Genomic DNA, 18,570 nt, shown 5'->3' with positions numbered 1-18,570 from the left:
GAGATTGCTGACTGCTGAGGAGACGGACGAGGTGAGCTTGAGGAACCCAGCCAGCACGACAAAGCTCTATACATGTTTGACTGCCCTGATGATGCTGTATTGCGGATTGGAACTAGGGGAGTTGGCCATTCAGGGAATACAAAGGCATTCTGAAGTTGGGAGACTAACATACTAGGTACCTGGTAAGGATGTGACACTGCTGGGGGCGGAGGTACGATTGTCGCATATGTCACGTCCGCGGGAAACCGGCCACATCCCGTGTAGGTAGTCTGCTGTCACATACTTCCGGACAACGGGCCGCCTGCTCCAGAGTCCAGGCAGACAAGCGGCCGGTTGAATACCCTCCAACGGGAGTCTAAAGGAGGTGGCGTTGAATGTTGGGGCTCAACACTGAATGCCCCAACAGTATTGCTCCCAAGCCCATTGAAAGGTGGAGGCCGGTCCCCCACGTGTGACCCTTTCTTGACTTGAGAACCTAGTCTACGACTTTGTCGTCTCGCATTCTGCCCAAGCTCGGTCAGTCCCTTCTCCGTCATAGAATACTGGCATCAGCACTTTGGCAACCAAAGCATACTTCCTCGAGGCCTACACTTCCCTGGAGTAGTAAACAGGCACGCGCAGACAACAGCCTCTTGTATCAGCTCGACACACGGCACCCGGCAGTAGGCACTGCCTGTCCCCAAAGAAAGGAAGCACCCCTACAAAACAAGCCGCCATGGACCTTAGCACCAACACCAACCCGCAACTTGAAGGCACCGGCACAGACGACGACCCTCTCTCCGCCGCCGCCGCCGCCGCCACCACCACCCAACTCCCCGACAGCGCCGGGGATGGGGATGGAAACGATGGAAGCCCGAACCGCCGGCGGATCAAGCAGCTCTGGACCGCCGACGGCTACCCGATAGTCGACGGCAAGTACCTCGACCTGTCGACGGGCGAGGTCAAACCACACACGGGCCCGTTCCGGGGGGGACCGCCGTCGGTATCGGTCTACTGGCAGAACCAGCTGTGCACGGGCCGGCGCGACCAGTTCCTCGTGCTCGCCAAGGCGGGCGCGGGCGGCGCGAGCTGCGACCTCACCGAGTACCTGGCGCGTGCGGGGGGGTTTTTTGCCAAGGGCCTGTGCAAGGTCCACTCGCTCAACGCGACGCGCTACGATGTGTACGTGGTTGTGTCGTCCGAGTTGTCGGCCGAAAAGTTTCGTGAGGCTTTGGGGGTGCATGGGCTTTTGTAGATTAGCAAGGGCGGCAGTATTGAATGGAATCCAATCCCGCCAATCTCATCAATTCGAGGTTGCGCAGAGGACTGAAAAATCTAGGAAGCGGAAAAGTTACAAAATTCCCGCTCCTTTCATTTTAGCGGGTCCCCGTCCTGTTCCGGGTTGCGTCACCGCCTCGGGCGGTCCCGTCGCTCCTTTCGACAGGGCTGGCACCTTACAGGTTACGTTTCAGCTCCCAGCTTCTGATTCCACACTAAAGTATCCGTAACTCCCTCAAGCTGTTTTTCACCGCTTCAATCCAGCCAAGGGAAAAGCGGGAGGCCGCCGTCATCAGCTGCTGTAACTAACGTTAGTTGCAGTTTTGACTCCGGTATCCGATCGGGACCAATCCGAATCCGAGATCCACCGAAGCAGCCGGCTGTGGCAAAACTCTCACTCCATCCACCACCGCCGTTCGGCCCAAAAATCCCCGCCGACGTTAGGGCTGTTGCCGGTTGCATTAGTGTGAGGTACATACGTACCCACTCAGTTCCACCCAACGCCTTTCTCTGGCAACCCTCAACGACTCGAACCCTGACCGTACGAAGTATCACCACCGACCGTATTGTGCACACTCTACATGCCAGTAGTAGTGCCTTCAATTTGGAACTTGGAACTTGGAACTCCCGTCTGAATTAAGTTCCGCCCACTAACCAAACAAGGCCATAACCAACCTCCGGTACCTAGCACCATGATGGATTTGGAACCGGACCGCCCACCGCACCCCCCAGCAATAAATTACATCCTCTCCTTCATCCTGGTCGGCCTCGCCTGGGGTTTAACAACACCCTTCATCCGGCATGCGGCACGTGACCATCCCGGGCCGTCCCCGGCGCACGCAGCGCTGCTTGAGTCGGAGTCCGTGCAACAGAGTTGGTGGAAACGGCGCGTCTATGGCGCCGTGATCGCCGTTGTCGCGCTGCTCCGCAACCCGCGCTATGCCGTGCCGCTTGTGCTCAACCTCACGGGGAGTGTGTGGTTCTTTTTGCTTGTTGGGAAGGCTGGTACGTTCTTTTTTTTTTTTTGTTTTGTTTCTTGCTACCTTACCTTGCGATCTGGAGTCACGGTTGCTGTACTCTTTTTTGCTTGGGACTTGGGTATTGTCGTGGTTTGCTCTCCCTGCCGTCCTGCCCTGCCTGTACTTGTACCAAACCACGCGCGTGGTGCGAATGGTGTTGGTTGGTTGGTGGGGATTTCATGGTTAACCCCCTCTGCCCACCTTCCACCCAGTTGAATCGTCCTGGGAGTGTGGTTGTTCTGCCGCCTCTTGGTCTGCCGTACTCCTACTACTCCCACTACTAGTAGTAACGGCCGCGGTGATGCCTAGGGGAGGGCTGTTGTTGACAATCCGTTCGCGTGTAGAGCTGAGTCTTACGGTGCCCATTGTGAATACATTGGCGTTCTTGTTTACCGTGATTGGCGAGTGGTGGGTCGAGGGCAAGGTCATCAGTCGAGGTATGCCCTCATTTCCATGCTTCGCGTCGTGCTCGAGGTGTGGTGCTGATGTGGATGGATTCAAGACACAATGATCGGGATGCTACTGTCAGTTGGAGGCATTGCGCTGTGTGTGCATAGCAAAAACACATAGCAGGCGGGGTGATTCATTCTAGACTTCATGTTGGACTGGAGTAATGGCTTGATGCATTGTATGGTTGGGCTGAGATGTGGAAAAAAAGTTCTATTGATGAGGATTTCTCAGGCCAACGACGAGGCAAAAGAAAATGGGATAAAGCTCAGGCGAGAAGGCCACCGCTCTTTGCGGACAGTCAAAGACTGGACTCGAACTGGTGACCTTCCCGCCCTACGAAACCGTGCAGAACAATTTCATAGTTAGCTGGATATTCCACTCGGCCACAGGACCGAGATCCTGTGGTGAGGCTAACTTGCCATATCTCGGACGAAACGATGGCTATATACCCTCCCTCTTTCCCTCCCGCCCTCGTTTCCCCACAGGCCCACGGGTGTCAACCTCCCCTGCCATCCACCAAACCCAAGCCCAACTCTGCCGAGTGTGCTTTTCCAACTCAAGTCTGGATACCATAATAACCAGGCTGGAAGTCACGGTGACCGCCTCGATACAAAACCCTGAGTTGATATGTCCTCCAAGGAGACTACCATGTCCGAATCACCAATCTATAATGGAACTCTGAATTCATGCAATGGCCATTGATGTCTGCTGCGCTAGGCAGTCTCTATTTAGCGTAACTGTATCGTACTCTGTCCTGTCGTTCCTCGTATCGTCCATGATAACCCCTGAAAATGTTTACTCGAAGCGTGCCCGCCGCGCCGTCCCCTGGATATGTACAACCGAACACAAAAGAAACCCAAAGCTTCCGTTCCCCCATGCGTGTGTTCCCAATGGTATCTCGACCGCGCCAATACACATAGTTCCATGTCTAGGTAGCCAATGATGATCCCGTACTTTTAACCATGCCGCGTCCGTGTATGTGATGATGTCCCTAGACCAAAACAAGGAGAAAAGAAAGAGCGAAAGAAGGTAAGTGTAAACGATTACAGTTGAAGGCTCGATGAACTCGATAATGGTCGAATGGAAATGTATCCGAGGAGCGTAACTCCGTCGCCGGCGGCCCGTCTAACGTCTGCGGGACCGCACCCAGCGCTGTACCGCGCGCAGGCTGGGGTCTTCGTCCGTCCAGCGGCCCAGGGCAAAGTCGGATGCTTGCAGCTCCGAGTAGATGGCTTCGTCAGTGATGCTGGCCAGTTCCTGTTGGAGGAGGTTTGTTAGAAGAACAGTACTTTCTTCCTCAGATGGTTCTACCACTGGACAAGGTGAAGAGATGAAGACTTACAGCGCGCAACTGCTGGTCGCAACTCCTGAGCTGTGCCTCATTATCCGAGTTGGGCCTGCCGCCCATGAGGATCTGCTCCCGCCATTCGATCCAGCGCTGCGCGGCAGCCTGGCGGAGATAGATCTTTTGGCCCTCGTGCCTGCGCGCGTACGCATCAAGATGGACTCTGGAGACATTTTGCACCCGCATGGTTAGTTGATGCACCGTAGGGGATGGATGGATGGAAAGCAGGGTCGTGAGAGGGACGCACTGCTTCAGCTCGGCTTTTGCCTGCTCCTCCGGCCCGCCGGTGGTGCGAGGGACTGTGACGTCGGCGCCGCAGTTTAGAATGTGCTGCCCATCGATGGCGCACTGTCGAAGAGCCGCCCAGCCCTCGGTATAGTAGTCGTCCATGTCCGGGGGGTTGCATGGCGCCGCGGCGATGTAGTACTGAAGCGTTCGGAACTCGGAGAGCAGCTCGGCCACTCGCGCCGTGCGGTATTCGTTGACTGTCCAAGCTTTTGGGTTAGTCCGAGCCGGCATTGGAAACGGTGTTGTGTGGCGTCTTTAGCTAACGCCAGTTTTGCCAGCCTGTGTCGGTGTTGGGCTCGCTCAGGGGGGAAGGGAAGGGGGCGTGGGAAGGCGCCTAAGGGGGGTAGGTGTCTAGCACTCACGTCCGTCGGCCATTTCGGCTGTTCGACTTCAATTTCACGGATCGAGAAACTAGAGAATGGTATAGAGGGATGGTCAAGATCGCGATGACCGCGGTATGCCAGGGAAAGACGGAGAATACAAGGCGGGCCAGTGCCGCAGGAAAGAGAGCAGCGAGGCTAGAGAGTTGCAGTCTATGCAAGTATAAAGCAGCGGCAGGGCTGAACCAAGAAGAGAGTGGCAGTCTCCGTAGAGGAGTGGTGAGGGCTCAAGGTCGTCATGGTGAATGCTCCAAGGGTGAAGCACAACTCCTTTTGTAGAGCTTCCCGTAGCTACCCTAAAGCCGTTGGGAAAAAGGAAGACGAGTAATTGAGAGGACTCCGGAGCAGAGTTCTCCTGACAGATACGTATCCGTGGGCTCCGGGTGGTGGAGGAGAGGCGTGATGGACTCGGGAGAGCCCACACGACAACCAGGTCCGTGTCTCCTACTCGACGCAGCACCTACACTTACCCACGTAGACAAATCTGCTGCATCTCAACCGGATGACATATCATCTGCGGGTATCAGCCGTCCCCGCAACGTGTGGGCTGGTGCCATGCCATATCAGGAGGGAGAAAACACGTTCCTGCGTCAGTCTCGAGTAGCCGAACGCCACCGATGCGAGAACAGCCTGGCAAGGCCTTTAACCCAACGGTACCACCGGCACCACAAATCCACCGACGCACCCGGGAAACTAGAAAGTGCCTGCACCCAAGACGCAAGAGAGGACAGACATCGGGATCCACGTCCACGGCTGCTACCGTGTGCTTCAAGAAGGGACCCTGGTCAGGCTGGAGGGCATGCAGTAGTCTTGCATATCGACTGCAGCGCTGCAACGACAAAGTCTTCCAAGGCCGTGGGTATCGGATGGACTTTTACTCAGTTTGGCCGTGGGGCCGCAGCGTGTCTCTGAGTAGCACAAACGGCCGCAGCTTCCAAGTGGTCAGGTGCGTCGGCACATCAGAGCGAGAGGCATGCTACAGAGGACCTTGGGGAGTGGGAATAGAGTCCAAAGAGCCTCTCCTCGTGGCTTGGAGCTCCATCATCGACGACGCCATGCAGCGGTGGAGAGCGTGTGTCGACAGGGGGATCGCTGAAAGGGAAAGTTAGGCGAGAGTTCAGCGGCGCCAGCGAAGGACCCATCACCCCAATCCAGATCTGTCGTGGAGGCAGCTTGTGTGGCTCAGGTCCCCCAACGACCAATAGCAGCCTCAGATGGCTGTTCAACAACAACCACTCCTCTCTTTGGCCGAGCTGAAGGGCAACGATATTGACCGTTGCCAATTCTTCGACATGTTTCCATGAACGGTTGAACGGCCTCCTTTTGTCTCGTCCTCGTCCTCAATAATTGGCATTTTAGGAATATTGACCTGTCTAGTGACGACAGGTCGGCGACAAAGAGTGACGGCGAAGACGATTACCGTTGGGCCAGGTCCACTCGAAATGTGGACAAGCTTGCCCTGCCAAGATGTCAAAAGAGGCTGCAAGTCAGCTGTGCAGGGCCCTTTCGACGACCCGCATCCAGCCTCTCACGAGCCATGCCGATTCCCCCACCCCTCTTCATCTGAACTTTGGCGTCTTAGTCTGGTTTGCCTAACCCGATCCCACAGTCCTGGGTTAGGTTCCGAGAAGCCTTGCGGCGTGCATGGTTGGATCGCGGTAGGAGATTCGACTTCAAGCCTCTGCAGCGCCTAAGAACCCACTAGAAGTCGCTTATGGTAACATCGCTCGGCGGCCGCCGATGGTGATATCTCACTGTTGCTGCTACTGATCTGTCCCCAAGCTGAGTGGTGAGTAGGTAAACCTGTAAGCAGACATCGTCCTCTCCGGTCATAACTACCTTGGTCTCAGGGTTTCGTTTTGAGAGGCAAAGACTGATTTGGCGCGCAGATCCCCATCACCGTCCCAAATCTGCCTGTAGCCAAGCAGCTGTCTGAAGAACTGGTTTCACTGTCATTGGGTGTGGTCTATTTACAGACCCTGTCCTGCATGCTGCACGTTGACTCTATGGCGGGAGGAGAATGGATATTGACAGGCAAGCAACGTCTTATGCAGGCTTATTAAGCTCACGAAACGTGGTATCCCAGCCCTCTAGCCGTCCTCATTGACTTCAACGGCCCGAAGACGAGCGCGGCTGGTGATACGGCTGGTCGGTCGCGCCGGCCAGTACAGCTATCCATCGAAGAGGCTCTCCTTTTCGGTGTCTCAGTCCTTTTCTGCGATGGCCTGTAATCTCTCGTCGATCTCGTCCTCGGTCAGCGTCCTGAAGCCCGGGTACGTCCCTTCCTTGCCATCGGGCCGCGGGCCTCCCACGATGCCAATCTCGATTTCGGTCTTCTTGAAGTCCATGCTGAGAACCGAACTCAGGGTTGTGATGGCCAGTTCGACGACGTCCTTCCAATCACCGGGCGCGCAGTCCTTGTTCTTCAGCTTTTTCTCGAGATGGTTGAGCGCCTCTTGCTGCTTAGGGCCTGCGGCGGTGCCCTTATATCCGATATAGTAGCCGGCTGGGTCGCATTTGAACAGTTGAGGCCCGAATTCAGAATCGAGTGATATCAGTGTCGCTGCGACACCGTATGGACGCATGTAGGCCTGTCAGAACCATGATCAGCAAATGTACAGTTCCATCTCTCGCCAGCTCTACAGTGGCGTCATGCTGCCCACATACCCGCTGGGTATACACTTGACTGATATTCGCGAGCCTCTTTGCCAGGGCATCGCACGGCATCTCGTAACCAAACTTGTATTTGAAATCGGCGGCTTCGGACTGGGCTCGCTGCGAAAAGGCCCGCGCATCGGCGATTGACCCTGTCATGACACAGCCAACTGACGGTGAGATCTGGAAGATGTGGGTGACTGAGGAGGGATCGATAAGTTTATCCTGGTTGGACGGATTAGATGCGTCGCGAAGCGGCCAGGTATCGGCGGCAACCTACCGGCACCTTCTTCTGAGACAGAACCACGGCACAGTCCTTGCCCCGAACGCCAATCGACATGATGTTCGCAGCTGTAATCGCCTTGAATGCATATTCTGCGACAAGCCCAGGCTATTAGCATAATCGGTCTTGAGCAAGCTTGGCTGACCAGGCAAGGCAAACGCCGGCATGTCGCCTGCTCAGTATCGCTAGCCCATCGCTTTCGGACGTACCGACTTGAAACAATCTCCCTTGTTCCGAGAAGATGGTGATGTGCCGGTCGTAACCAGCGTTGCCTGGCGGGTGTTAGTGATGGTCATAGTGGAGCTCAAAGCTGGCCAGGGAGCTGGGAACTAGCCATACCCGCCATTCTGACAGATTATCTGGGTATCGATGGATTGCTGGTATCAGACGAAGCCGAGCGGGACAGATAGCTTTGAGTGGCTACGTTATTTTCGAGTGTTGAGGAAAAAGTGGTTGCGCAGGTGGAAGACGGGAGCTCCGTTGGTTGACGGGAAGGGAGCTTCGTTAGCGATTGACGCGTTGCTGCGGTTTGCCTAGAGCAGGCTGAAGGTGAGCTGAAGCTGCTGCCTCAGATGTTAGGCGCCCAATTATGTTGCCGTTAAGGTCCGGGCCTTCCAACGTCACTGCAGTGCCCCGCTGTCCAATTGCTCTTATCGGCGCAAGCACCCTTGCATTGGGCACTGATAAGACCTTCTGGGCAGAAATTTGCTGCAGGCCAGCAATCGTCACGCAGAAAAGAGCAGCAGTCGCCCAATAGAACACAACCCGTGGGACGGGAAAGCCATTCGGGGCGCCAGCATTATTGACGATTTGGGCCTTTAACGTTAGGGCTTGCGCTGCTTGGCTTTCCGTGTTTTTGCTTCTGTGGGACACCGTAGCTGTAGCCCCATACGACCTTCTCTTCCACTCTCCTTCTCTTACTCTTCCTTCCGTGGTCGCCATGTCCACCCAGCGCGTTCCAGCCTGGAAGCGATTGGGCCTCAAGCTCAAGGGACCTGCAGCTGGCGAACCCCCCGTGTCTACGTCGGGTGGTTCCAATGCAAAGCCCTCTGCGCCAGATTCTCATTCCCCCCAAAGCCGCATAAACGGTAGTCCGGCGGGCGTGCTCAAAAGAAAGCTCCCGAGCTCGACATCCCAGCCGCCAAACGCTGTGCAGACCCCGAATAAGAAGCCACGGACAGAAGAGCAGACACCATCGTCGCTCAAGAAATCGGTTTCGTTTGCCAATGGCACAAAGGACGCCAAGCCGGAACCCGTGAAAAAGAAAGCAAAGAAGAAGAAGAATAAGGGGAAAAAGACCAGCGAGTCTTCCAAAACCGATTTTGATCTTGGGCCTTCTCTGAACTACCTCCGCCAGTGGCATACTGCCCGGGAATCGTGGAAGTTCAACAAGAACCACCAGACACTCCTGATCAAATACGTCTTCGACCCGGACAGGATTCCGTCGTCGGATATTTCTATTTTCTACGAGTACATCCGAGACCTCAAAGGCTTTGTGCGCACAAGGCTACGGGAAACTGCCGCCGAGATCAAGAAGAAAGACATGGAGCAAGGGGCTGGAGCCTTCCCTGCCTCGACCACGGATAGGGAAAGCAAACAGAAGGAGTACGAGGAGTCAATATCTCGGTTTCTACAACAATTACAACAACAGCAGAATGGGGCCTCCAGCAACGCCAATGGCAAACGCAGCATCGATGAGGTAGAATACGTCCTTCGCGTGGCCACCCCGGAAGTGAAGCAGCGGCTCCTGAAACGCATCCGTGCCGAGATGGTGCTGGAGGAGTTATCAGACAGTGATACGACGGTCTCTACCGAGACAGTAGCAACCACATCTGCCGCTTCTTCATCCGGCCGAGAAGAAGCGAGTGTTGGCCGGACTGGGCAGAGGGATGAATCCCAGCAGCCTGCCAAGCGGCGGAGGTTAAGGAAGGGCAAAGGGAGGACCGGCGTGGACGTGGATGACAGCAGTTCTTCAGAATCAGAATCATATGAGAGCGACTCGGAAGAGAGCAGTAGCTCGAGCGACGAATCCGAAGACGAAGAGATGGAGGCCCCGCCAGATGCGGACCATGCCGAGTCCTCGAGCTCAAGTAGCAGCTCGTCCTCGTCTTCATCAGGTTCGGACTCGGAATCAGCCGAGTCAGACGAAGAGAGCGGGTCAGCGAGTAGTGGCAGTGAGGATGGAGATGCGGATGGGGACGAGGATATGGGCGATGACGATGATGAGGACGAGGACGGAGACGTGGATGCGGATGATGACGAGGATGAGGATTAATATCTGCTTGGACAATTCAGGAGTCGGCATTGAATGCATGGGGCCATGTATGTTCCCAATGTTCAAATATGTACCACACGATTCCCGACTATTGAAAGCATGCATGTAATGACATGCTGTGGCATGCGCATCCCGTCCTTGGCAAAGATTCGGTCCGAGATAAGTGCGATCCAACCCATGTGAGAACTTGCAGACTGTGGTCGCAATGATTCCGACTCTTTAAGTCGACAGACTCTAGGTTGACATGAAACTGTCACCAAAGAAGACAACAAAACCCAAAAGAACCTTTAACGCCTTGCTCATAACCCCAACCATATGCTACGCCGATTGCAATGGTAATCAGATTGCCTCCCAAACCGTTCCAAATCTCAGCCAATCCCCCCTCTAAAATGCACCGTCGTCAAGCCTCCTCAAGCAACCTCTCCACCTCCAACAGACCAACACACTCCCCCCTGTCCATGACCGCCACGATCGCATCCTCCCCGTAGGGCCCACGGTCCCTTTCACCACCACCTCCACCACCACCATCCGTGGTGGCAGCAGCAGCCCCTCTCAACCCTCTAATCCACTCAGCCGCCCTCTGCACGCTGGTGTCGGCCGCGACGGGTATGAACTCGCTCCTGGGCGTAGCGAGCCACGCCAAGCGCAGGTCATCTATCCGTCGCGACAAATCCGCTTTGCTCATCCTCTTGATCCGCCGTGGCGGAATCACCTTTTCCACCTTCCCGCCGTCGTCTCGCCCAGGCGACGACGACGAGGAGGAGGAGCGCAGTCGCACCCAGCCAGACGGACTGGCGTAGCCCGCGCGCAGCACGTCCGCCCCGGTAATGGCTTCCCCTTCCCCTTCACCCTCCCCTACTTCCCCCTGCCGTTCCCCGCCATCCCAGACCAAATCAGCCACCTCGTCCAGCCGCACCGCCAGCGACCGCACATGATCCTCGCGCGAGCGGCGGCCGCCCCGCAAGGCCGCGCCGATGGCGCCTCCGGGGTGGTTGCGGGCAAAGACGGACCCGACCGAGGGGTGCAGCTCGCGCGAGGCGACAATGGCTAGGGCGTCGCCGACGGTCAGGGCGACGGTGGTGGAGGTGGTGGGCGCCGAGACGCCGAACGATTTTGTCTCGGGCTCGTGCACGGGCGTCGGCAGCAGGATGGTGTCGGGCCTGTGGCGGACCAGCTCGCACGTCTCGGGCCGGGTGTGGGCGGTGAGCAGGATCAGAGGGAGGGACCTGTCCAGGTGCGGGAGGAGGGTGAGGAGTTCCGGGGTCTTGCCCGAGAAGGTGATCAGCAGCAAGGTGTCGTGCGGGGAGATCTGGCCCAGGTCGCCGTGCAGCGCTTCTGTCGGGTGCAGGAAGACGGCTTGGATGGCCAGGCTGTTGAAGGTGGCGACGAGCTTCTTGGCGATGTGGCCGGATTTGCCGACCCCGATGACCACGACCTTGCCGTTGCGCCCTTGGTCGCCCTGCCGCCGCGTGATGGCGTCCACGGCGCGGTTAAAGCCCTCCCGAGTGAGCCGGTCGGTTGAGTACAGCTGGGTGACATTCTGCAGGGCGGCAGTCTCGGTGGCGAGCACGTGGACCGCCGTGGACAGACGATTCTCTATGGCGAGCTTCTTATCGCAGACGGCGATGGCGGGCTGGTCCAGAGTCAGGGCCTCGATGGGCGTGCAGAGGTCGTCATCTTCTGCCGGGGTTATGGGCGACGGCGGGGATCGCGGCGGTATGGACGAGAACGAAGGGCCGACCTGGCGCAGCACATAGACCTCGCTGTTTTGCACAGGGCAAGAATGGGTGCGCTGCTCCACCATTTTTTGCTCTAATAAGGTGCCCTTGCTTTTAATCCGACTTGGAAGCAACGGGACGCAGCCAGCGGTTGGGTTAAGGCCGCAGACGGCGCCAAAACTGGCCGTCTGCTTGACGGTTTCAAGTACCAGTATTAGTGGTGCGTCAGCCGGTCAGATTGTAAGTGTGAATCGGGAGTTCCCGGCAGGTATCCAAAATAATTCCCGTCGACAACGTTTCGGTAGGTTTATTAGCCACGTGAAAGCCTTGATGATTTCAGACACGCCTGTCTGATCACGGGTAAGGATAAAACTTGCTACAAATGGTAGAGAATCGCAAGGGGGAGTGGAGATCGGAACAGAGTACGACCTGCCCTAAGTTGCCATAAGATCTGATAAGGGCATGGGAGCCTAGGAAGAAGCTTCATTGCTTTCTTGCCGATGGAGCCGAAAGCAAAAGCCTCCAGAAATCGAGACCTACATCTGGCAACGGCCGGCATGTTTTATTACGCAACCCATCGGGGACGGAGCGAGAAACGAAGCTGTCGAGGTTGGACCCCTCTTCAGACCGAGATCTTCAGGGTTCGCCCCCCAAGATCGCGTAGCTGATCCTAGAATGGAGCGGCAGGAGTCCTGCCAGGCCGGAACCGCCAGACATGTTGCTTCGTCTGCGCTGTTCAGCGGGTCGGACGGATCTCGGATTGATCGGCTTGGTTCATTGGGTCTACTTCGCGGCCGGATACCTATAGTGATTGCTAATGAGTCAAAGGAGGTGGGCATCCTAGAGTTGGTGAACGGCGGGGTTCGGCCGTTGGATGCCGTTGAAGTGGCAAATGCACATCGCCTTGCGAACGTGCAGAAACATATGCGGCTTGTGGCCCCTTGCACTTGCGCAAGTTTGCGTGATTGCAAACGGTCTACCCGTTTAGGTACTGGTACTTCTCCCAGGAAGCCGACGTGCGTACGAATCGTCAAAATCAAGGACATATAGGAATATTATCAACTGTACTCCGTACTGATCAACTCTAATATGTTCTGTCCTTGACAATAATTGAACGAAGTTCGCGTGCATCATGTTTCCGTGTACCTGCTCGCTCAACGTTGAGCCAAACTACCGGGGCATCTTCTTCCCCAAGGCCAGACAACAAGGCCCAGCACACAGTGAAAAAGAGGTGGTAATTCAGACATCAAAAATTTCGACCGGAACGGCCCCGAAGGACAATTCAAGACGACGGGCTCCACGATGTGCAATGCAGGCCTATCGCCCTGGTACCCCTGCTTCTTGATCCAGGTGTACCCAATCAAGGTAAGTATGAAGAAAAAAGAAGAGAAGAGGAGGAAGAGGCGGGAGGGGAGCCTTCAATATATACTCGATCTTGCTGGACCGTGCGCGTGTGCAAACTTGCACACGCGCACGGTCCACCAGTTCTGGAGTGCGGTTGATGGACCGTGCGACTCTGTAAATTTGCAGGCGCGCACGGTCCAAGTGCTCCGTCGGAGCGGTGGGACACAGAGGCGATCTTCAACCCTAACCCCGTTCTCCAAGCCTCCTGTCATCCATTTTCCTATCATGATCCTCACGCTGCTGGTTGCAGTAGTAAAGGTCTGAATCGGCATTTTCGTTTGGTTCAGGTAGGCTCGACGGGGCATACTGATCCCATCGCTTCATTTCTCTTACTGTTTTTGCGTGCCAGTCACTCTCGACACCATGCCTGACCAAATCTCTGTTCTCTTCGTCTGCCTCGGCAATATCTGTCGGTCGACCATGGCGGAAGGCGTTTTCCAATCGCTTGCAAGGAAACCACCGTACAAAGATCTCATAGGTACTATCGACTCTTGCGGAACGGGTAGGTTGTTCGAGGAAACCATTTCCCCTTATTCCGCCTACTGACAGCTCTCGCAAAACACCCAAGGCGCCTACCACACTGATGAAGAGCCAGATGACCGGACCATGTCAACGCTCGAGGCACACGGAATTACAAATTATGTTCATAGAGCACGAAAGGTATTAGCCAGTGTGGCATCTCAGATTGACAGAGAGCAACTGTCCTGACTGTGCTCGAAAGGTCAGGGAATCCGATTTCGACAGGTTTGACTACATCTTCGCCATGGATAGATCCAATCTCGAGGATCTCAAGCGCATTCAGCAGAGGAAGCCCGGTTGTAAGGCCAAGGTCATGCTCTTTGGGGAGTACTCGGGAACCGGCAGGGCCGAGGTCATCAGCGACCCGTACTATGGCGGCAGGCAAGGCTTCGAGAAGGCGTATGAGCAGGCAACACGGTTCTCAAAAAACTTCCTGAAGGACGTCTTCCCGGATGTGCAGCCTGAACAATGACATTGGTCAGGGGTCGGTTACACTGGCGATGTTCATTACGCATGGCTCACAGGAAGCCGAAGGGCGAAAAGGCTGGGTTTCTGAGGCTCCACATCATACCAATCTGAGCTTCTGCAGCCCTACGGCCAGGCAAGGGCCCTGACGGTCCTGACCAGCACCCTGCCAGATAGGTACGCGCTGAGCTATCTCAGGCTGAACAATATTAACTGATTTAGTCTGATATTATGTCTCCCGTTTCAGCTTTGATCCAAAGCTAGAGTGCAATAGTAGCAAGGAAGACGAGTTAGGCAGAACACTTGGATATTCCCTCGACCATGAAAGGCGTAGCAGCTGGAGGTGGGCCCCAATGATGCTGCCGTTCCCTTCAGCCCTGGAACAACCACCGACAACCACGCAGTGGCGTCGAGCCATCTCGACTGCACTGAAACTGTTGGTATTGTCCAAGCCGAACTTAGCCGGTCATGTCGCTTGCGACTCTCTCGGTCTGCTGCGATTTGAGATCTTTTCGCTCTGGGTGATAGGGGTTGTCGCGCGCGTATCGAATCGCAGTTAGGGGTCTCAACTGCAAGTTCAATGTAGATCGCCAATCAGGAGGTGTGCAACAGCACCAAAGTGGACCGTTGGCTCTGCTCCCTGTTACCTTTGGGCGGCTCACAAGCCTGGAAACTGCATTCTGGCCCCGCGCAGACCCCACCTCAGTCTTGAGCCCCTCCATCTCGCTCACTCACCACTGCAAATCCTCCCTCCCGCCCTCCAGCCGCAGATTCAAGGTTAAGGGCTTGGATCTGTAAGTTGTTAAATACATATCTACCTATCACGCAGCTTGTTTTTGTTTGCCGCAGTTGCTTCATCTGTGCCAAACAGCCGCGCACCCTCTTTTTTGTGCTGGTGCTTGTCTTATTCATCATTGCTGTGCCCTTCGAGTAGATCACTTAAATAGTGAGGCTGCCTGCCCGTTTCAGCTTTGTGCTGCTGCGCTGCGTTTCGAGCTTCTTATCTGCCCCTCCTTTGACCCGCTTCCCCAACTTCAGCCCAGGACCAGGCAGGACGCCAACCCATCGCCAGACACTAGGATCGAGAGACACCCAAGGACTTCCGCCATGTCTGATCTCCAAGGCCGCAAGATCTTCAAGGTCTTCAACCAAGACTTCATCGTCGACGAGCGATATACCGTGACCAAGGAGCTTGGACAGGGAGCTTATGGCATTGTCTGGTATCGTACACCCCGCCTTTTGCACCGGTGTCCCTGGATTGCTTCAAAGGAATTGGACTGATCAGAGCTTGGATCTCCGTTTAGTGCCGCCGTCAATAACCATACCAACGAAGGTGTCGCCATCAAGAAGGTCACCAATGTCTTTAGCAAGAAGATCCTGGCCAAGCGTGCCTTGCGCGAGATCAAGCTGCTGCAACACTTCAGGGGACACCGCAACGTAAGACGGACAGGCGCCTTGTCTCCGGCTCTTGCGCCCGAATGCTGACATTTGAGCGCGGCTGGACCGAGTAGATAACCTGCCTGTACGACATGGATATTCCTAGGCCGGACAACTTCAACGAGACATATCTTTACGAAGGTAAATTACCGCCGTCCTTGTCCCGGGCTTGCTCAACGCCTGCTGACCGCAATACTCGCTTGCAGAGCTGATGGAATGCGATCTCGCGGCCATCATTCGGTCCGGCCAGCCCCTCACCGATGCCCATTTCCAGTCCTTCATCTACCAGATCCTCTGCGGTCTCAAGTACATCCACTCGGCGAATGTGCTGCACCGCGATCTCAAGCCCGGCAACCTCCTGGTCAACGCCGATTGTGAGCTGAAGATTGCCGATTTCGGCCTCGCGCGGGGCTTCTCGATCGATCCCGAGGAAAATGCAGGGTACATGACCGAGTACGTCGCGACGAGGTGGTACCGCGCGCCCGAAATCATGCTCAGCTTCCAGAACTACACGAAAGCGAGTACGTGCCCTCCTCGTTTAGCATTACCCATTGCTTGACAAGCTAACCCACATTCCGCGTTACAGTCGACGTCTGGTCCGTGGGCTGCATTCTTGCCGAGCTACTCGGCGGGCGCCCATTCTTCAAGGGCCGCGACTACGTCGACCAGCTGAACCAGATCCTGCACATCCTGGGCACGCCCAACGAGGAGACGTTGTCCCGCATCGGCTCGCCTAGAGCGCAGGAGTACGTGCGGAACCTGCCTTTCATGGCCAAGAAGTCCTTCCCGTCGCTCTTCCCCAACGCCAACCCGGACGCGCTCGACCTGCTCGACCGCATGCTGGCATTTGACCCCTCGCGGCGCATCAGCGTCGAGGCCGCCCTCGAGCACCCGTACCTGGCCATCTGGCACGACGCCAGCGACGAGCCCGACTGCCCGACCACCTTCAACTTTGAGTTTGAGGTGGTCGAGGACATTGACGAGATGCGCAAGATGATCCTCGACGAGGTCTTCCGCTTCCGCCAGCTCGTCCGCACCCAACCTGGCCAAAACCCCGGCCAATTCGGCGCCCCCGCCCCCGCCGCCCCCGTCCCCGTTCCCGCCGCCAACAACCCACACCAGTGGACCGCCGAGGACCCCCGCCCAGAGGAATACGGCCACCAGATGCAGGGCTTGGAGGCCGAGCTCGGAGGCAGATAAGGAATCGCCCCTGAGGAGGAGGTTGCGGGTAGCCGAGGAGGGGGAGCGCTGAGGTTGGCTGGGAAGGGAGAGGGATTGGAGCTCAGGCTGGGCATCACCCGCAAGCGGAGAAGGTGGCTGCGCTTGGAGAGGGCGTGGAACGAGTCGAAATGGCGGGTTTACGCCCAGCTTTGTAGAGCCTTCTCGCGCTGGAAGGGTGATTGTGAGGAGAAACCTGGTTACGGTGGTGATGGTAGTGGCGAGGGCAACGGCGGCGGTGCGGGGCTAGGTGGGTATGCGGATGAGAAGCTGTGCGGGTTCTACGGGACTGGGGTGAAGCGGTTTGCTGATGAGCGTGTGAGCAAAAGCGTTTGAAAGTGTTTCTGAGCTGAATTGGATTGGATAGTAGTGTTCTAGATAGCACTTGCCGGAGAAGATATTTTTGTTCTTCTAGGTTGTTTGTTGGGTACCGTGGCATTGGTTAAGGGATGGTACTGATCCGGGGTTCGTTGCTTGGGTGGTTAAGGGGAGGGAAGGTAGTGCTAGTGAGTTAGTCGTATTCGCATCCGATTGCTGGTATCATCCTTTGAGGTACCCTGTTTTCTGGGTTTGTGTTTGGTGTTGTTAAACAATTGGGTTCCTTGTAATAATCCCATGTGGTTTTTTTTTGCTTGCTGCCAGTGGTCCCTGGTTCGGTGTGGCCAACCTCAGGCTTGGGAATCTTACCGAAGATGGACTGGTCAACCTGGACGAATGTTGGAAACGGAATGTGATACTTGTTGAACATGAGGGAGTGTCCGTTATTGAGTCTGGAGCCTACCTGTCTAGGTCGGTGCTATTTTTGCTCCCGCTAGGGAAGTTCTTGAGCACGAGATAGTCTAAGAATAGCAGGGCGTCTGACTTATCCTCTCCTTTCCTGGAATGGAAGTCATACCGAAAGGCGAGTGGAGCCACGCCGAAGAGAAAGTCTTCCCAGCTCAGCTCGTGGAGTTTATCTTTGAGTTTGTTCTATCAAGCAGGGGGTCGGGGTGAGAGGGTAGGGGGAAGAACGTCCCTTGTCTTGCGTCCTTACCGATAGCATGTACTTGTACTGTACGTACATGGCTCGAGGATACTGAATATCAGGGGACCTAAGAATCTCATTACACAACAGCAGACTCATCTTCAACGGATCCTGGACCTACTTCTGGTGAGAAAGGTGAAGATACGTAGGTATACATCCACCAGCAAGGATCCGATCGGACCACTTGGTTGCCATCTGCAACTCTTTGAAGCTGGCAAACCTAACCACTTTGAAGTCATGTGCAGCATGGTGACGCAGCAACGGCAAGGTCGGGGTATTTTTGTTCTCAATGACAGCGTGATGGATCAGTGGTTGGAGGACCCTAAATACCTAGACAGTCGTGTTGGTAGTAGGTGCTACATGTCTCCCGGTCTGGGCCCCAAGCAGCTGGTTTGGACCGAGGAGGCCGAAGTGCAAAATGGACCAGAAGAGATTGCCTTCCCAACTGGGACAGACTGCGGTGAGGCGGCCAGGCGCTTGAGAAGCTACTAGGATCGATTCTTATCAAGGACAGCACTACGGTCAATGGCTTACTGAGCCTTTCCATGGTCAGTTATGAGGCTAACTTGTCCAAAAATTGCATATCGAAGATGACTATATCCAATATCCCCAAGATCACAGCAGGATTGGGGAGGCAGGAGGTCAAGGGACAGGCCGGAGGATTCCGTGAACGAAGTATATTCCAACGAGTGACCGTCTATATGTGAATTATCTTCACCGGATAATTTTCCAATACCGTAACTCCATATTCCATATTTCCCGTGTCAAAAATCATTAACAATGCTTTGTAAATGAATACCAAGCTATCGGAAGGGTATATCCGAGCCAAAGAA

The 18,570-nt window shown here is 55.6% G+C and overlaps 8 protein-coding genes across 8 annotated transcripts; 5 read left to right on the top strand and 3 right to left on the bottom strand.

Annotated features, from left to right (window-relative positions):
* Nucleotides 1-715: 715 nt before the first annotated feature.
* N656DRAFT_767783 (uncharacterized protein) lies at nt 716-1,234 on the top strand (the record flags this gene model as incomplete). Its single annotated transcript, XM_064813580.1, has 1 exon — nt 716-1,234. One exon carries the CDS (start codon nt 716-718, stop codon nt 1,232-1,234), a length of 519 nt encoding a protein of 172 aa, XP_064671026.1.
* A 256-nt stretch (nt 1,235-1,490) lies between these two features.
* On the top strand, nt 1,491-2,887 carry N656DRAFT_778228 (uncharacterized protein). The gene is made up of 2 exons (XM_064814969.1): nt 1,491-2,262; nt 2,621-2,887. The coding sequence occupies exons 1-2, from the start codon at nt 1,950-1,952 to the stop codon at nt 2,785-2,787; spliced, it is 480 nt and encodes a 159-aa protein (XP_064671025.1). The 5' UTR covers nt 1,491-1,949; the 3' UTR covers nt 2,788-2,887.
* Nucleotides 2,888-3,751: 864 nt separating this feature from the next.
* Nucleotides 3,752-5,045, bottom strand: N656DRAFT_617885 (uncharacterized protein). Its single transcript, XM_064810333.1, has 4 exons — nt 4,722-5,045; nt 4,319-4,556; nt 4,069-4,234; nt 3,752-3,983 (listed from the first exon to the last, which is right to left on the bottom strand). The coding sequence occupies exons 1-4, from the start codon at nt 4,732-4,734 to the stop codon at nt 3,852-3,854; spliced, it is 549 nt and encodes a 182-aa protein (XP_064671024.1). The 5' UTR covers nt 4,735-5,045; the 3' UTR covers nt 3,752-3,851.
* A 1,428-nt stretch (nt 5,046-6,473) lies between these two features.
* Nucleotides 6,474-8,041, bottom strand: N656DRAFT_778224 (N-terminal nucleophile aminohydrolase). Its single transcript, XM_064814968.1, has 4 exons — nt 8,017-8,041; nt 7,675-7,949; nt 7,407-7,619; nt 6,474-7,330 (listed from the first exon to the last, which is right to left on the bottom strand). Exons 2-4 carry the CDS (start codon nt 7,732-7,734, stop codon nt 6,944-6,946), a joined length of 660 nt encoding a protein of 219 aa, XP_064671023.1. The 5' UTR covers nt 7,735-7,949; nt 8,017-8,041; the 3' UTR covers nt 6,474-6,943.
* Nucleotides 8,042-8,617: 576 nt separating this feature from the next.
* On the top strand, nt 8,618-9,952 carry N656DRAFT_797321 (uncharacterized protein; the record flags this gene model as incomplete). The annotated part of the gene is made up of 1 exon (XM_064817620.1): nt 8,618-9,952. The coding sequence occupies one exon, from the start codon at nt 8,618-8,620 to the stop codon at nt 9,950-9,952; it is 1,335 nt and encodes a 444-aa protein (XP_064671022.1).
* Nucleotides 9,953-10,352: 400 nt separating this feature from the next.
* On the bottom strand, nt 10,353-11,756 carry N656DRAFT_788946 (SIS domain-containing protein; the record flags this gene model as incomplete). The annotated part of the gene is made up of 2 exons (XM_064816738.1): nt 10,353-10,802; nt 10,842-11,756. The coding sequence occupies 2 exons, from the start codon at nt 11,754-11,756 to the stop codon at nt 10,353-10,355; spliced, it is 1,365 nt and encodes a 454-aa protein (XP_064671021.1).
* A 1,681-nt stretch (nt 11,757-13,437) lies between these two features.
* Nucleotides 13,438-14,065, top strand: N656DRAFT_707705 (phosphotyrosine protein phosphatases I; the record flags this gene model as incomplete). Its single annotated transcript, XM_064811450.1, has 3 exons — nt 13,438-13,576; nt 13,643-13,734; nt 13,796-14,065. The coding sequence occupies 3 exons, from the start codon at nt 13,438-13,440 to the stop codon at nt 14,063-14,065; spliced, it is 501 nt and encodes a 166-aa protein (XP_064671020.1).
* Nucleotides 14,066-14,811: 746 nt separating this feature from the next.
* N656DRAFT_778216 (Pkinase-domain-containing protein) lies at nt 14,812-16,980 on the top strand. Its single transcript, XM_064814967.1, has 5 exons — nt 14,812-15,278; nt 15,363-15,495; nt 15,570-15,636; nt 15,702-16,016; nt 16,082-16,980. The coding sequence occupies exons 1-5, from the start codon at nt 15,166-15,168 to the stop codon at nt 16,693-16,695; spliced, it is 1,242 nt and encodes a 413-aa protein (XP_064671019.1). The 5' UTR covers nt 14,812-15,165; the 3' UTR covers nt 16,696-16,980.
* The last annotated feature ends 1,590 nt before the right edge of the window (nt 16,981-18,570 follow it).

The sequence above is a fragment of the Canariomyces notabilis genome (assembly GCF_033297395.1).
Source record: "Canariomyces notabilis strain CBS 508.74 unplaced genomic scaffold N656scaffold_8, whole genome shotgun sequence".
Lineage (NCBI taxonomy): Eukaryota > Fungi > Ascomycota > Sordariomycetes > Sordariales > Chaetomiaceae > Canariomyces > Canariomyces notabilis.
This window is presented reverse-complemented; position numbering and strand designations above follow the sequence as displayed.

Coding starts and splice junctions, on each gene's coding strand:
- N656DRAFT_617885 (XM_064810333.1), bottom strand. Junction 4,235..4,318: donor GCAAAAGCCGAGCTGAAGCA/GTGCGTCCCTCT, acceptor AAATGTCTCCAG/AGTCCATCTTGATGCGTACG. Junction 3,984..4,068: donor GCGACCAGCAGTTGCGCGCT/GTAAGTCTTCAT, acceptor CTCCTCCAACAG/GAACTGGCCAGCATCACTGA.
- N656DRAFT_778224 (XM_064814968.1), bottom strand. CDS start 7,734: ATGTCGATTGGCGTTCGGGGCAAGGACTGTGCCGTGGTTCTGTCTCAG. Junction 7,620..7,674: donor TGTCTCAGAAGAAGGTGCCG/GTAGGTTGCCGC, acceptor CCGTCCAACCAG/GATAAACTTATCGATCCCTC. Junction 7,331..7,406: donor GTCAAGTGTATACCCAGCGG/GTATGTGGGCAG, acceptor TGGTTCTGACAG/GCCTACATGCGTCCATACGG.
- N656DRAFT_778216 (XM_064814967.1), top strand. CDS start 15,166: ATGTCTGATCTCCAAGGCCGCAAGATCTTCAAGGTCTTCAACCAAGAC. Junction 15,279..15,362: donor GGAGCTTATGGCATTGTCTG/GTATCGTACACC, acceptor ATCTCCGTTTAG/TGCCGCCGTCAATAACCATA. Junction 15,496..15,569: donor ACTTCAGGGGACACCGCAAC/GTAAGACGGACA, acceptor TGGACCGAGTAG/ATAACCTGCCTGTACGACAT.
- N656DRAFT_778228 (XM_064814969.1), top strand. CDS start 1,950: ATGATGGATTTGGAACCGGACCGCCCACCGCACCCCCCAGCAATAAAT. Junction 2,263..2,620: donor TTTGCTTGTTGGGAAGGCTG/GTACGTTCTTTT, acceptor GTTCGCGTGTAG/AGCTGAGTCTTACGGTGCCC.